This window comes from Centropristis striata, chromosome 9, assembly GCF_030273125.1.
Source record: "Centropristis striata isolate RG_2023a ecotype Rhode Island chromosome 9, C.striata_1.0, whole genome shotgun sequence".
NCBI lineage: Eukaryota > Metazoa > Chordata > Actinopteri > Perciformes > Serranidae > Centropristis > Centropristis striata.
The window spans coordinates 28,628,427-28,643,865 of NC_081525.1; the positions used below are offsets into that span (position 1 = coordinate 28,628,427).

The 15,439-nt window shown below is 38.0% G+C and overlaps 2 protein-coding genes across 3 annotated transcripts in view; one reads left to right on the plus strand and one right to left on the minus strand.

The window, feature by feature from the left end:
- LOC131977339 (adhesion G-protein coupled receptor D2) overlaps window positions 1-7,484 on the plus strand; it is a 113,083-nt gene extending 105,599 nt beyond the window's left edge. The window contains exon 25 of the mRNA XM_059340587.1: window positions 6,132-7,484. Coding sequence (XP_059196570.1) covers window positions 6,132-6,269 — 138 coding nt within the window. The 3' untranslated portion in view covers window positions 6,270-7,484. The remainder of the gene's footprint in view (window positions 1-6,131) is intronic.
- Window positions 7,485-8,127: 643 nt separating this feature from the next.
- nr5a2 (nuclear receptor subfamily 5, group A, member 2) overlaps window positions 8,128-15,439 on the minus strand; it is a 76,985-nt gene continuing 69,673 nt past the window's right edge. For both annotated transcript variants that reach the window (XM_059340585.1, XM_059340586.1), the window contains exon 7: window positions 8,128-10,145. In XM_059340585.1, coding sequence (XP_059196568.1) covers window positions 9,898-10,145 — 248 coding nt within the window. In that variant the 3' untranslated portion in view covers window positions 8,128-9,897. The remainder of the gene's footprint in view (window positions 10,146-15,439) is intronic.

Below are 15,439 nucleotides of genomic sequence, written 5' to 3' on the forward strand. Positions count from 1 at the left end.
AGCTGATGAACAGTGTTGTGACATTCAGGTTGTCATGTTATTACAGATGCCACAGACCTCTTTCTTTGACGTTCCCGTAGAGCACTCTTTTTGACACTGTCGAAGCAAAGGTCAAGATTCCACGTGTAGTCACGCATTCACCTTCGCCACTTGGCTGAGGTCTGGCAAGATTAATTCTTTGTGTCATCTCTCTGTGTGCCAGGTTCCTCTCTCCTACAATAGAGGCAAGCAAACACAGGAGAAAAGTGTGTGCCTGAAAAATGTGTGTGTTTTTAAAAGACATTGGTGCAACCGTTTTAACAGGGCGACTCTGTTTGAATTAGATGTTCTAACCCCCCGCTTGCTAAATGGATTTCTGAAGTGGCTGTAGTTGGAGGCTTTCAATCGGATGCAACCTTGAGTCCTTTTTTATGTGAGCTCTGTAGGATTTAAGTGCTGGTATAACATGAGCACGACTGAATGCATGCTCCTCATTTTTTGAAATTGAAAAATCTCCAAAGGCTCTCCCCATTGTGCAGGCAATTAATGGAATGCTGGCAGCGAGGTTCAGGTGCTTAAAAGTTGTATTTTTTTCTCTCTCTCTCGCTCTCTTTTTAATGACTAATAAAGGATAATCATCGTGGAAAAAAACATCATAATGCTGTAGGCTTCCTCTTTATGCACAATGATGTATAATGCATGCTTTGAAATGAAACGGCAGCGGCCTTCGAACTGTTCCATCTCCAAACCTTAGTGTATTTGCTTTGCATGCCACAGTGAGGCTTTTGCATAACAATAGTGAGTGTTCCCATTAACAATGCTTGCCTATTAATTCGATCTTTACATTTTTAAAGTTTGTCCATCAGGCCGCCAAACAATGGGTCCCCCAGTCGCTGTTTGGTATAAGTGATTAGAAAGTTGGCTAATTGCCTCTCTGAAGAGTTGTGCTGTTTCTTTTTAGCCTCCTTGTTCTTCACCTGTGAGCCCCATCCAGTTTGAACACTCAAAAACAGATGAATAAACAATTTTATTCATAAATAAAATGTTTTCTTCCCTTGGTTTTGGAGATTATTTCCAAATAAATTTTAGACAACTATTAACAAGGAGGGATTATGTTGATATGTGAGGCAAAATTTAAATAAAATGCTACTGAAAATTAATTTCATTACAGTGGTTGTTTTTGTTTTTTTATATAACTAGGAAGATATATATGGGCAAATAAATTGTCAGTTGATAATGGGAAATTAATACTATTATTAATTATTCCGACAATAAATTTATAGCTAATGAATTATTTGTCAGTGATTTAATTTATTATTATTATTATACATTTAATCCTCCAATAAAGAAAATAATGAAGCCTTATTATTTTTAATTGACTTAATAAGCACTCTGATACACACTATGCATCTTTACAGTTGATAAAACATGTATCAAGTTTGCCTTAACACATCTGATTTGACAGATTATGGCAGTAAGTATTTAATTTAAATTATGGTAAAGTTCTCTTTAAAAGCCATGATATTATTTTGTGTTGTTTTTTATTGGTGTACTTTACTAGAAAAGTGCAACACTTAAAGAAGAGTTTGAATTGCTCTTTGATTTTATTGTATGAACAATAGCCTTTCTAACCCTTAGGTGTGCATTAAAATAACTTTAAATTATTGTGTATCGTATTGGTATGAGCCTTAAGAAACAGGTTATTATCACTTTTTGGTATCTTCTTAAAAAGAAAAACGTATGGTCCACTCACTTCAGGCTACAAGACATGGATATCAGATTGAAGTCATTGCTAAAGCTCTGATATTCTACATTTCTATTCAGATTTATCATCAAATCTGATGCCGTACACTTTGCCAAAGTGCCAAAAATAACTTCATCTCAGTTTCCTAGAACTAAACTAAAGTCCCTGTCATGGACACTCACTAATGAACAACAAGAGGATGGTCACATGCATATTGATTTTCTATTGATAGTGGTAGCAGTACTTGTTGTGGTTCTTGTGGTATGCTTTTATGCAATTATGTTTAAATCAATTTGCTGGAAGGTCTTTTCATTTTAATAGAACCTCGTGGTTCAGCAGTAAAAAGTACAGAGATGCTGAATACAAAGCTTAGAATAAAGAATGACCTTGTACACGCAGGCATGCAGAATCAGGTGCATTGTGGTAAAACTTGCGGTCACTGGAAAGTCACGATTTCTGTTTTGTTCTCTTTGGCGGCACCTATGCAAACAGTGGCGGTTCTACACAGGGGCCTAAAGGGGCCACTGCCCCTGTGAAGAGGCCCTTGGCCCCTGCCGTGGCCCCTGTGTAAAATTAATAATAAAATGATCAATGATTATAACTATGAACAATGGAACAATTATTTGCCTATTTTTTGTTCAAACAATATCTCATTGTACACAAAAGGAACCCAGAATGTGTACAATGTATAATAGTTTAATTGTGCAGTGTATGTATATATATATATATATATATATATATATATATATATATATATATATAGTTCATTCTCACTGGACTGCATTTTAAAAAGAAAAGTAATAGTGCACAAAAATGAGAAATGTCATTGTTGTACAAAAATAATTGTCTCATTGTTTCAATCAGTGTGTTTGTATCTTCAAAATACACATAATTATAAATTCGATTTTTTTAAATAAGCTAAAATAAAGGTTTTGAATGCTTAAATATCACCTTTGCCTTTAAATGTGCCCCTCTGATTAAACACTGGCCCCTCCTTGGCCCCCACAGTAAAATTGGTCTAGAACCGCCACTGTATGCAAATATACGCTAATTGCAGGTGTGTTTTTGGGTGTCGCTTTCTCTTGTTTTTGTAGTTTCACTGTGTTTGGTAATTGCTCTTTTCTTCATTTGTTAACCTTGTCAAGTTCTGAGTAACGCGTTTAAGATGAACAACTGCAGGTTCTGACCAATTAGCATCCTGTGAGGAGCTGCTGGCAGGTACGTGTGTGGTTTAGGTGTGATTGACAAAACGAAGAGGTGACTCTAAGTAACAACTGGAAATGACCTGAGTGGTTTCAGCGTGGCCGCTGATAGACTGATCGCTCATCGAATTACCTGCCAGGTATTTTCTGAGTCTTTGTGTCTGCCCTTTTCCAAATAGTTCCCAATGACGGATTTTCAGATGGTACTGTGTACCAGACTATCTGGTGATTTTTAGGAATCGGGCTTGTACTGGAGAGTCGCCGGTTCGAATCCCGGTACTGACAGGTCTAGGACTGAAGTGCCCTTGAGCAAGGCACCTAACCCCCCTGCACAGCTCCCTGGGCGCAGTAATGTGCTGCCCACTGCTCCTTGCATGGTGTGTTCACTTGTGTGTAAAAAAGGATGGGTTAAATGCAGAGGTTGAATTTCCCCATTGTGGGATTAATAAAGTAATTTTCTTCTTCTTCTTCTTCTTCTTCATCATTGTGTTACCTCATTCATTGACAGATAGTGACTAAACAGTTTTTATTTAAATGGAAATGTTTGATTTTTTTACTTAAAATGAGGAAGAATTAAGATTGCCTTGACAAAATTGACAAAAAAGTAAATTGCTTTCAGATGTTCTTATCTTTTGTAAAGACACTGATCGCTGTGATCCTCACTGATTAATCCACCAGTTTTGCCACCATGTGGCGCTGGGCGGATGTTCATGTTATTTAGACATAGATGGTTCTGTGGTCCGCCTGAGCCTCGGGTCCTGCCTGACACTGGACTGAACCAAACTGGCTTATTCCACTGTTCACTTGCACCTTTTTTCGTGCAATCTTGGATCACTTCCAAAAGCATTTGTTTTTTTTCTTGTGCCCTCAATCTCTTTCTCTTTGACTGTGCTTTGACGATGCAGGGAAACATACAAGCGCATCTCGGTAAACACGAGTGATGTGGTTCCAGAGTTTAAAAGCTTCACATAACACTGGCAGACACAACTTGGGGCTGTTTGTGTGACGGAAAGGAAAACTTGTTTAGAAACTGACAGCATTGCATCTCTATGTGTGTGTGTGTAAGAGAGAGAAAAACTGTGTGTGTGTTTATGTTGCTTTTGGCAAGTTATTCATTTGTGTTTTTTCTTTTTTCTTGCTCTCTGTGTGGTTATCTTTTGAGTTGTTCGGTTTGGAGCTGATGTCCACCTTCGGGGATGCGCATAGCATGCATTTCTGAGTATTTTCACCTGAGGCTGCACTTGTTAGAGTCTGTGGATAAATGTATATACATTATTTATACAAATTCAGGGCGAGTGAAAGCAGGTTTAACACATTTACAGACAGGAGGCCAGGCACTGCAAGCCAAGCTCCAAGTGAGGATTGCAACGGTGTGCGCCAGGGATCGAGCTGGCCTCTTGCCTGGCTGTGACCTGCATTCTTAATGCTGCACCGCAACACTCTCATCCACACCTCAGCAATCAAATAATCCCTCATATAATTTGCTTCATAGAGAAAAAAAGGAAAAAGAATAGATTATCAAAAGCTCGGTTTGGTATGACTTTTACAGGGGATATTTTATATCGAGTTTGATTTATATGTATTGGATATACAGAAACGATGTCACCAGGTTTCTGCTGCACTGGGATTTTTTCAGATCAAGTTTGCAGAGACTCTCACCATCACAATATTGTTACACTTATAGAATAGACAATCTTTTAACACCCTTTCAACTCACGAATGTACCTCACAGAGAGAAAGCTAGTTGCTTGTCAGTCTTGTTTGATGTTATGACGTGTAATATAAAATGCAAGAAAATAATCTAATTTTTCTCCACCTTTGAAAGAATCATCCCTTAACCTTATACAAGCAACCACTTTGTAATAGCAGAAATATGTTTCAATAAATAATGGAGGTCTAATTTGTATTAACACCAGCATTTGTGCTGTTGAAGGTTGTGAGATGAAGAGAGTCAAAAGTTGAGACAAAGTGAACAGAGCTGCTCTTTATATTTGAATTGCTTTTGATATGAAATCATTTTTGATATTAAGATTAAGGCTTCAATTAAAGACCTTAATTTAGGTTAATATATTCACTCAACAGTTATTGAACGCTTGATTTTGAAACATTATATATAATTGTTCTATATAAATATTTTGCTATTTCATCCATTCATGAGTTAAAAGACTTATTTAGCTGTATAATCTAAATGAGATGGTTTGATAGCAAAAGTTTACTGTATGCAGAAGAAGCAAAGGTCAATGTCGTGTACAGTTAGACAGGCTTTATGCTGCTGAACACTGATCTTACATGAATGGTGAAAGAAATATAAATATAAATATAAATTAACAAAACCCAGGTCACCGAGTAATATATTAAAGTGTCATTCCACTAATTAAAAGGACTTATTTTTTTAAAGGAAGAATGTTTGGACCAGATTCAGCGACAAAATGTGCTTTAATGAAACTAATAAAGAAATAATTACAAATTCTGTTTTATTTAAGGAAACTTTCTTCTCATACCAAGTGGAAAATGTCCCCATCAGTTTAATGTCATGACCTCACTTTTGTGTTTCTACAGTGCACTGTAAAAAAAACAACAACTGTTGTTTTTACGGTAAAAAACCGGCAGCTGTGGTTGCCAAAACTTTACCGTAATAAATACGGTGCAACTTTTTTTAATATTACGGTAAAAAGATATTAGCACTGTTGATTTCACGTTTTTTTTTACAGTATAAATAAAAAGATTTTCCATCAAATAAAACACTGTTCTGCCATATAAATGACGAGAAAATACTTATACTGCATAAATAAAAGATTTTACCATTAAATGTTACAGTATATTTCTGTTAGAGATATGGTGTTTAGTACAATTAATCGTGAGAAAAAGTATTTTTTACAAAAGATAAATGCAAAAATGATAGTGATGCTTGTATATATATATATTACAGTATATTTTTGTTACTAACACAGTGTATTTTACAGTGGAGAAATGTATTTTTCAAAAAACAAAAAAACTGTAAAAAAAAAAATACTGTTTTGGCTGATATATACATATACGGTGTTTCATTGTTACTGAAACTGAATTAACCCATTTATCATTTTACGGTCTTTTACTGTCATGGTTTAGCAGTTTTCACCGTAAAATCAGACATTTTTTACAGTGTGTGAATCGATTTTGTTTTCCTAATTTTACCTGACCTCCCCCACTTACCCTCTTCCATGCAGGAGCCTCGTCCTTCAGAGGTGGAGGCCTTGCCGGCTGGTTGTAGTCTTCATGTTCCCATGGAGCTGGAGTTCACAGCTTCCTGTTTCCCTCGCAGCCCTGCACCTCAGAAAAGCTACGGCCTCGTCTACGTCGACTGACCTGGCTGCTGACGGTGATTGTAGTTCCATATTGTGATTTTTTTTTCTTTTGTATTATAGCTTTTCCTTTAATTCTTCAACTTCCTCTCACCTCTGATCACTGTAGAGACAAAGGGATTTTTGGTACATCTGTGTTTCACTTTCTGTGTTACATATCTTAATATAAATATTTTCAGTGATCCAGGACTCATTCTGCCTTTAACATTGCTATTATTTTAAGATTCACTGCAAAATAATGTAAGCTAAATGCTTTAATTATAATCTAAACTTAATTTTAAGGTTGTTTTTTTATGCTTGTATGTGTTTTTTATGGTGTATTTTCTTCCATAACATCACTTGCTGAACATTTGCTTGTGAAAGTGTTGCAAAACTGTATATTTTCCAGTACAGTGTGGTACAATACTGCACATGGACTGAGTAATGGGGCATATTTGTGACCCATTAGTGTGATATTTGATTCTCACCTGGTTGTTCTACCACTCTACTGTCAAACTACCATTAAAGGCCAAAATGGCATAGAAAGAATAAGTTGAAGAACATCTTCTCATCTGATCTCATTCCCAAGTTTTGTTTTACTAAACGTTATTCAAGAGATGTTAGGTTGCCAGTCATTTTTTCCACCAAAAAAAACAAACAAACAAACACATAGAATGTAATGGAATCGGACAGCGTTAGTGTGCGCAGGAAGCGAGAATCTGGTGTTATAAGCATAATCATTATTTATTGAAATATGAGGAAAAATTCAATTAGCCTCAGAGAGACACTCCCCAGGACAGGGGTTGTGATAGGGGCAGTCAGGAGGTCAGCAGGAGGGGCAAAAGTCATAGACAAGCGGGAGGGAAATAGCATTTGATCCATTGTGTTGGCAGCGTACATGAGCATGTGAATGCACAAAGGCAGTCATTGTTAAAGCATTTCTCCTGCATACAAATCTGTTTAGACAGTTAAGCTACAGACCAGTTTGTTGCAAACAGCCGACTTTTTCAGACCATTCTCTTAAATATCTGACAGCAGAAGTGACAGAAAACTGAACTTTTACTAAATTTCATCTCCACACAAGCTCCTGTTGGGGAGGGAGCAGGACTGCGGCAGTTTCATCAACCATGCAGTCAAAAATGGGATTTCTGCAATGACCACATTAATGTGCATGACTCGGATTGCCTGCATGTAAAGAGTTCACCTGTGTGTTATAGGAAGTCCAAGGCAGCTGCAGAACCTAAGCACAGAATTAGAGAATAGTGGGTGATAAAAGATTGTCTGATCAATAGACACAATACATGAGGGAGTGAGAGAATGGAGCTCAGGACCAGGAACTGCTTAATGACATGGATTTTAAGTGATTTTTCTGTACATTAAACATGCCTTTGAAAGACTTTTGATCAGTCTATGACTTAATTGACAAAAGGTCAACAGGTAAACAAATAAACACCACAGGTTGTCGTGGGAGGCAAGTGTTGGGACATTTTTGAAAAAACAGTAACAACAACTACAAACATGTGAAATCACATGAAAATAATTTAGGATGCCATTTTAAAATAAAAATAAAATAAAAAACCAAGCCAGTTTTGTTCAATTTGGACACAATACTAGAAGTCACAACTCACAGGGGGAGATGCAGTCTTTGGTATAAGAGCAAACCGGAAAGGACAATGATGCAGGTTGACAAGAAAAACTGATGTGGCACAAACAGCTTTCACACCTACTCGCTTAAATACAATACTCTTTTCAATTGACTGACTTGCATTAACATTTAAAAGACAAAAAATTTGGGGTTATTTTTTTTTCTTTTTGAAAGCCCATTATTTTTGCTCCAGACCTGCATCACTGAACTACTTATGGAAACAAAACAAGAACATGCTACAGTAAACAAATTTATTCTGGCGCAGACACCTCACGTCATGTAACACAAAGATGGAAACCCAGAGACGCAATAAATTATCTTCATTATTAAGCGTAACCAGTGACATACTGTACATCAAAAAGGTAAAAGCACTGTAAATAAAAAAAGGAGAAAAAAAGTCTACAAAAAAAGGTTGAAAGTGAAACGGAACCCTTATACAGCAATGCTTAAGAAACAAATGTTTGAATGCCAGCAGACACAGATAGAAATTAATATTTTAAGTGTGATTCCTTTTTGATTTTAGTGTCTCACGACATAATTTAAGTACTGCTCAAAACAAATAAAAAATAAAACACTGTACACACACCAAAGAAAGCAAACCAGAGGGATCTTTTTTTTTTTTCATTTCATTGATTTCATTTTTTAGGAAATCATTGCTTTGCAATTTATGCTTCATCACAGTTCTCTCCCATATGACCACATGAATGTAAACACCTGTTGAATTATTCTTTTTTAAATTTTTACAACATTAATACTTTATATATATATTTGTACATATTTTCATTCACATCTGCACGGTTAGCTAGCATGGTAATGAAATAAGGCAAGACTCACATAACTGTGACATCACAAATCTTTTTTTTTTTCTCTTATAATACTGATTATTAAGGTTTTTGTAATTTTCTTCTTCTGTTCTGCAGCAGGCTTTGGTCTTTCTGGACAAAGGCAGGGTCGATCCTTCTCCGTCTCCAGAATCACACTTTGTTTTGTTCCAGTTGTAATGAAATAATAAAAAGGGAGTTTTTTGACGGAAAAAAGGGCTATAAATACAATTGTTTCAGCTGACATTATTAATTGAATTTATTTAACACTGGTCTTTCTGAGGTACATAGTTTAAGATGATTCGGGAAGGAGGAATAAGAAATGGGAACCACAAGGTGACCATGAGGAGCAAATGACTTTCATTACAAGAGAAAAAAAACATCTTATTTTTCTTCATATTGGCCTATTTATAATTTTGTTCATTAAAGAATGTTCCTTTTTTAGACGTTTATTTTTTAGACCGTCAGTTCTTCCTTCTCAGTCAGATCAAGCTGCCGTGGCAGGCGTCTTTTGTGAGTTCAAAAAACAGATGTGACGGTAAGTGAGAGTCTCTGGCCTGGATGACTGCGTCTCCGTTTTGTCTGTACAGTACCAACGACAGCTGAAAGCTGGTTTCAGTGAAAGAGCGCACCGGAGGATCATCGTCCAAAAGAAGCCACCGCTTTAGTCACAAAGCTGTCACAAAGATGGCTGGTGGCACTCAGCTTCCTTTCTCAGCACCAGAAGCCTCACAATGTCAACAGCGCTAAAACACTCAAAGGTTGTTAATTCTCTAAGTTGCAGCCTGCCAGTCTTCATAGTCTGTGCTCCTGCAGAAGATTAGATGCCATCTCGTGCCAAATGCAGTATTTGCTTCAAGTGTTTTTCTTTTTTCCTTTCAAAATTGTCTTTGTCTGTGTAGTTGAGAAGCGGCTCTTCTTTTAGACTTGTTTTTTTTTTTTTTAGAATAAAGGGATCCATATGCTGTTTGTGTGTGCACATTATCTGTCTCTTTGCATGTGTCCAAATCTCATCAGAATGAGCTTAATATAAACAAGAGTTACTAACACTCTCTGCTCTCCATCCTCCAGGTCATCACTCAGTCCAGTCTGAGCTGGAGGTTCAGTTATTTGGAGTTTTTTTTGGCTGCAGCAAAACTCTCTCAGGGTGTCTGCACAGCTGCATTGTGGGTAGCACAGTCCCCTCTTAAGCTCTCTTGGCGTGAAGCATTTCAATGAGCAGGTTGTTGCAGGGCACGTCGCCGTTCAGGTGTTTGTAGTAAAGGTATTCTTCAGCCTGCAGGCTGATGGCTCGGATCTCTGGCAGCCGGAGGAGCAGCTGGCCAAACTTGTCTGTTTGCTGCGGGTAATTACACATGACGTAGTCCAGAAGCGCCGCGTTGACCTGCTCCTGGACGCTTTCTACCAGGTGGAAGTTCTCCAGGTTCTTCACATCTATAAGAGGAAGCAAAAAATAAATAAAGGTGAGATAAGATGACTCATAAGCAATTCCTGTGAGTGCTGTACACTGTAAAAAAAGATAAACAATAGCTACTCAATAAAATTGAGGTAACAGATTGCACGCAATATTATTAATTAAATCGAACTACGTTACAAGTTGAGTTAAGAACAACTTAACAGGAAGTGCCTGTCAATTAAAAACGGGCTATTTCTATTGTGTTGGATTCATTCAAAATTCTCTTGATTTAGAACTACATATACATAAAGATTATATTTAATGTGATCAAAATAAGTAGATTCTATCTCAAACTTTTTTTTAAATTAAAGTTACTGAAACAACTGCCTCAAAATCAAGGACGCATTTATATTTAATACATTTGATCAAATATATGAAGTAAAATTAAATGACTCCAGAATAATTTATTACAGTGTAGGAAAAAAGCAAAGAAAAATAATAACAGCTTAAACATAGACATAAAGTCAAAGAATTACAAACACTTGTCTTGCACAACAACACGTGCACATCCAGTTCATGTTTAAGCCTGGTCTATTTGCTAGCTTTTTAATGTTAAGTACCAAAAATAGCATGTAAAATCAGGTGGTGAGGCTGCAGATTGCAACCAACTGAATCAACTGAACTGAATCTGTGCATCACTCCTTTTCCAAGCGTGCCGACGAACCTTCAGTGGCCTTCAAGTAACAGAAAAATCACAAAAGGCCCTCTCTATTGTTTGGCTTGTTTGTTTTGGGCTACAGGGTAAATATGGCAGTGCAACATGACAAGAAGAGAAGCCACTCCATATGTAAATATAAGGGGCTCATTAAAATAACAAAAACATGATTTTTACTTTACTTTAATTTCTGATCTCTAGAGCTCCCTAAATCATACACACTGGGCCTTTAATGTCTCATGTTAACTCAGACTTCTTTAATGCAGAAACTCAATTTTATTTTTGTGTCAGATTATCATCAAGGACACAAGTGAATGGGTCATAGGAAAAAGGCTAGAATCACTTGTATTTTCATTTATCAGCGGACAGTGCTACAACTTGACTTCTTGGTTGTGTTTTTTTTATTTTTTAACTTAAAAGAGGACTTCAAAATGCACCGCATGACGAAATATCCCTCTCCTTTTTTTTCCCTCCCCTTCGTCTCTGGAGACCGATGTAGAGGGAATCAGGTAAAGGCAAGAAAAAGGTTCTTCTCCTGAGAGATTCATTCCCCAGGAGTCGATGAATTATGTAGGACAGAGTTAGAGTCATATTAGCAACAGGACTGCTCCTTAACCTAACGCCTTCACCATCCTTTTATCATAACAATACAGAATGTGTTGTGTAAAATATTTTTTGAAAAGCATCAATTTTGTAGAGAACAGTAATCACTTAAACCGCAGGGTACAATGAAAGTGCAGGAATTCATCTTGGTGGGAAATGGGTTTTTTTTTTTCTTTTTTTTGCTACTAATTCCTTGTGCAAAATACATTTTGCATCTTTCCAAAATCCTACCTTTACGCGCAGCTATAAGCACTTTTCCTTGACAATAATAAGCTCACTGGGGGTTTGAGCAGATTATTGCAAGACAAGACAAAAATTTGCTAAATGGATAATGGTGGACCAGAGCGCTGTGTGTACTTGTCATGATTATGAAGCGCAGGGCTGCAGAATATTTAATCAGATAGCAGCTCTGTGTGTCTGAGTGTGTGTATGTGTGTGATCTTTTATTAATCTGTTTGACCCCAGGTCGAGTGTGCTCACAGTGGGCTAATGTGGAATGACAGAGTCCCTGTGTCTAGGTGACACCTCTGGACCAGCACACCCCAAAACACACTAAAATATACCATATTTTATGCTATATCTCTGCTTTTCTCCAAAATACACAAACACAGACACTTATCCATGGAAATACACATAACATTTCTCACACAGTACCCCCTTCCCACACTCGCTCACACACACACCATCCACCCACCCAGAGCATTAGGAGGAAGGAGGGGGAGATAAATCAGCAGCTAATGAGGTCTAGAGAATGAGAAGCAGGTCCTTCAAGGCACTTCCATCTATGATGCACTCTACCATGCTATTACAATCTGTATGTGTGTGTGTGTGTGTCTGTTCTTGTGTTCTCTGTGTATGTGTGAGTTGGTGTGTAGCGTGTGCGTGCTCACCCTGACCTCTGGGTGACACGGCGGGGGGCTAAATAAGGCCAAGAGGAGGGCAGGAAAAGGGGGAGGGGGTGCAGTCTGTGACAAAGGAGGCTCCAAACAAACATGACATGTGCTTTTTCCTGCCGCCACTCAGCTGTCTGACCCCCATCAGACTCCTGAACCAGCTTTCACACCACCAACACCTCCTAGAAGCATTGATATAGCCTTACATAAGCTAACCGAGTAGAGTGTGGGCTTTAGGCTTTAACACACAGACGTCCTACGCAGGTCAACAAGGAAAATAATACTTGTTTTCATCTATTAAACTAAATACATATAGCAAGGACATGAAAATAAAAGTTTCTGAGCGGCTGGGAAAGTCTAAAAATGTTTGCCACATTTTTAAGAGTTCTGATGATAATGGCTGGAGCCAAGATTACAAAAAAAGAGGTCGCAACCTTCCATGGCACTTCCCCTCACTTCTTTTTCAACAAAAATAGAAAAACAAGCCTAAGCTTAGTGGAAGTATTATATTATAAACATATCATGTGCAAGTTTTTAATTGTAAAACACACAACTCCTTGCAGGTTGTTTAACCCCATATATTCCTATAAAAATTACATAAGACATGAGCTCAGCTTTCTACAGCCTGGTTGCTACAACCCTGGTTGTCAGTCATAAAATAGTCTAGGGATATAATATCTGATTGTTCCATAAAATGATTATAATTTTGTTGAGACTTGACATAAATAAAAGGGACAATTATTTGAATCCAAAGCCAAACTACCACTCTGTAAATTGGTTATAAAGGAATAATAAAAATAAATGAACAATCTAATCTGTAAAATTTGTAATGTAATGTAATACTTAAGCCGCCTAGTGCTCTCTACAGTACGATACTGTCTGTAACAAACATCTCATGCTGCTAAATATTCAATTCATTGATGTCAGAGCCTCTTCTGAGTTTGATTTAGATAATTCTGCAGCAACATGACAAGGTGAGCCCAGATCACAGAAAAAAACATGTGAGGTGTTGCCATGGTTTCTCCGAAAGATTTTGTCTGTGTTTGTGTGTGTCTGCATGATTGTGTAATGCATGTGGTGGGGAGTTTGATGGGTGTATGTGTGGATGTGTGTGTGTGTGTGTGTTGGGGGGGGGGACTGCGGAGAATTACTACCCAATGTCTCTGTCAGGCTAATTAGTGGAAAGTGAGGCAAAAAGAGACAGCATTTTAATTGCTAATTATTACCAGAGCCCCTTTTGAAAAAATAATGAATGAGTGCTTCTAAAAAAGAAAAAGCATAAATGACAATAGTGTGATATCTGCAACAAAAAAAATCAGGTTGATGAGAAATATTTCTTAATTTTGTCGCTAATCAAAATCAGACAAATGGATTTATTCTAATTGAACTGATCATTCAAAGGTAGGAGAGGAGTTATTAAAGAGACAAAAGGGTAAGGAGGGGAAAAACAAAACTAAACAATTGATCAATGATTCCCAGACAATGTCAGTTCGGAGTATTAAGTGTGCTAAGCGCTCTCTCCTCTTCCTTCAATGCCCCCCCTCTCTCTTTCGCTCTCCATCTCATTGTTCAGTCACTGTGGGACTAATTATCAACTTTTTTTCACATAAAACAGCCACAGTTCGTTGCAGCGCCGTGTCTGAATACTCAAATGGAAACCCTGAGGTCCCGCGGAATACATTGTTTCATTTGACGGGCGATCATGCTGAAACCAGCGACCTAATGCAAAAGCACAGACACACACACACGCACACACATTTATTCTCTCTTTCACAGAGCCCCTGAAATCACTGCTGTGCTTTTTAATTAGACTAGATCTGCTCTGTGCTGTGTGTGTGTGTGTGTGTGTGTGTGTCCACATGTGCTTTTACACTCTTTCACCGCCCCTTGCAATTCACCTGCTCCAGGGACACGAGCACATACACATAGAAGCATTCGGACACACTGCACATTCACTCATCGTACTCTGATCTCAATAATGCCTCACAGACTGGACACTACGTTGTGAAAAAAACATCCTGATCAGAAACATCACTTGGTGTCAAAGTTCACCGTCCTCTGCCAAAGCAAACAGGCACTTTGTTTATGGCTTTCAGAAGCTAAATCAGTAGAATATACTGCACTGTACAGCAATGCTGGTAATGAATCCTAGATAGGTATGACCTTTTTACTTCTATATAATCATAGTATAGGCCAAAATTTAATAACAGTGGGGGGAAAGAAGCGTTTGCCCAGCTACCGGAGGGTTGGTGGTTCGATCCCCGACATAGCCTACATGTCGAAGTATCCTTTAGCAAGATACTGAACCCCAAATTGCTCCCTCAGCTGCGTTCATCGGTGTGTGAATGAATTCCCAATGGTGGCAGGTGGCACCGTTTAGGGTAGCCCCTGCCACCAGTGTGAATGTGTGTGTGAACGGGTGAATGAGTGCAGTCTGTAGTGTAAAGCGATTTGAGTGGTCGCAAAGCGACTAGAAAAGCGCGATATAAGTGCAGGTCCATTTACCATAATGACATCATACGAAATATTGTGATCGGTTGCTGGTTTCAACATGTGGTTAATTTTCTGAAACATAACTACATGGTTAGGTGTAGGCAACAAAACTACCTGTTTAAGTTAAGGCAGAAAAAAACTAAGTTCATTTAGGAAAAAATATCAGTATTTGGCTTAAAATAACTTCCATACATAACTAAATGGTAAATGGACCGCACTTATATAGCGCTTTTATCCGAAGCACTTTACACTACTGACTGAGCTCATTCACCCATTCACACACACATTCATACTGGTGGCTGAGGCTACAAGGGCACATTGGTGCCACCTGCCACCATTGGGAATTCATTCACACACTGATGAACGCAGCATCGGTGGGCCTTTTGGGGTTCAGTATCTTGCTCAAGGATACTTCAACATGTAGGCTGTCATGGTCAGGGATCGAACCACCAACCTTCCGACTAGTAGGTGACAGCTCTACCGACATTTTTAAAAGTAAACTTTGACTTTTGTTTCACAGGGGACCAGTCTCCTGGGTCAAAGTCCTGCGTTTGTTTCCTCCATCCCACCTTATATGGACTTTCTTACATTGCCTGACTACGTCCTTTGCACCTTTCAAAATTACTAA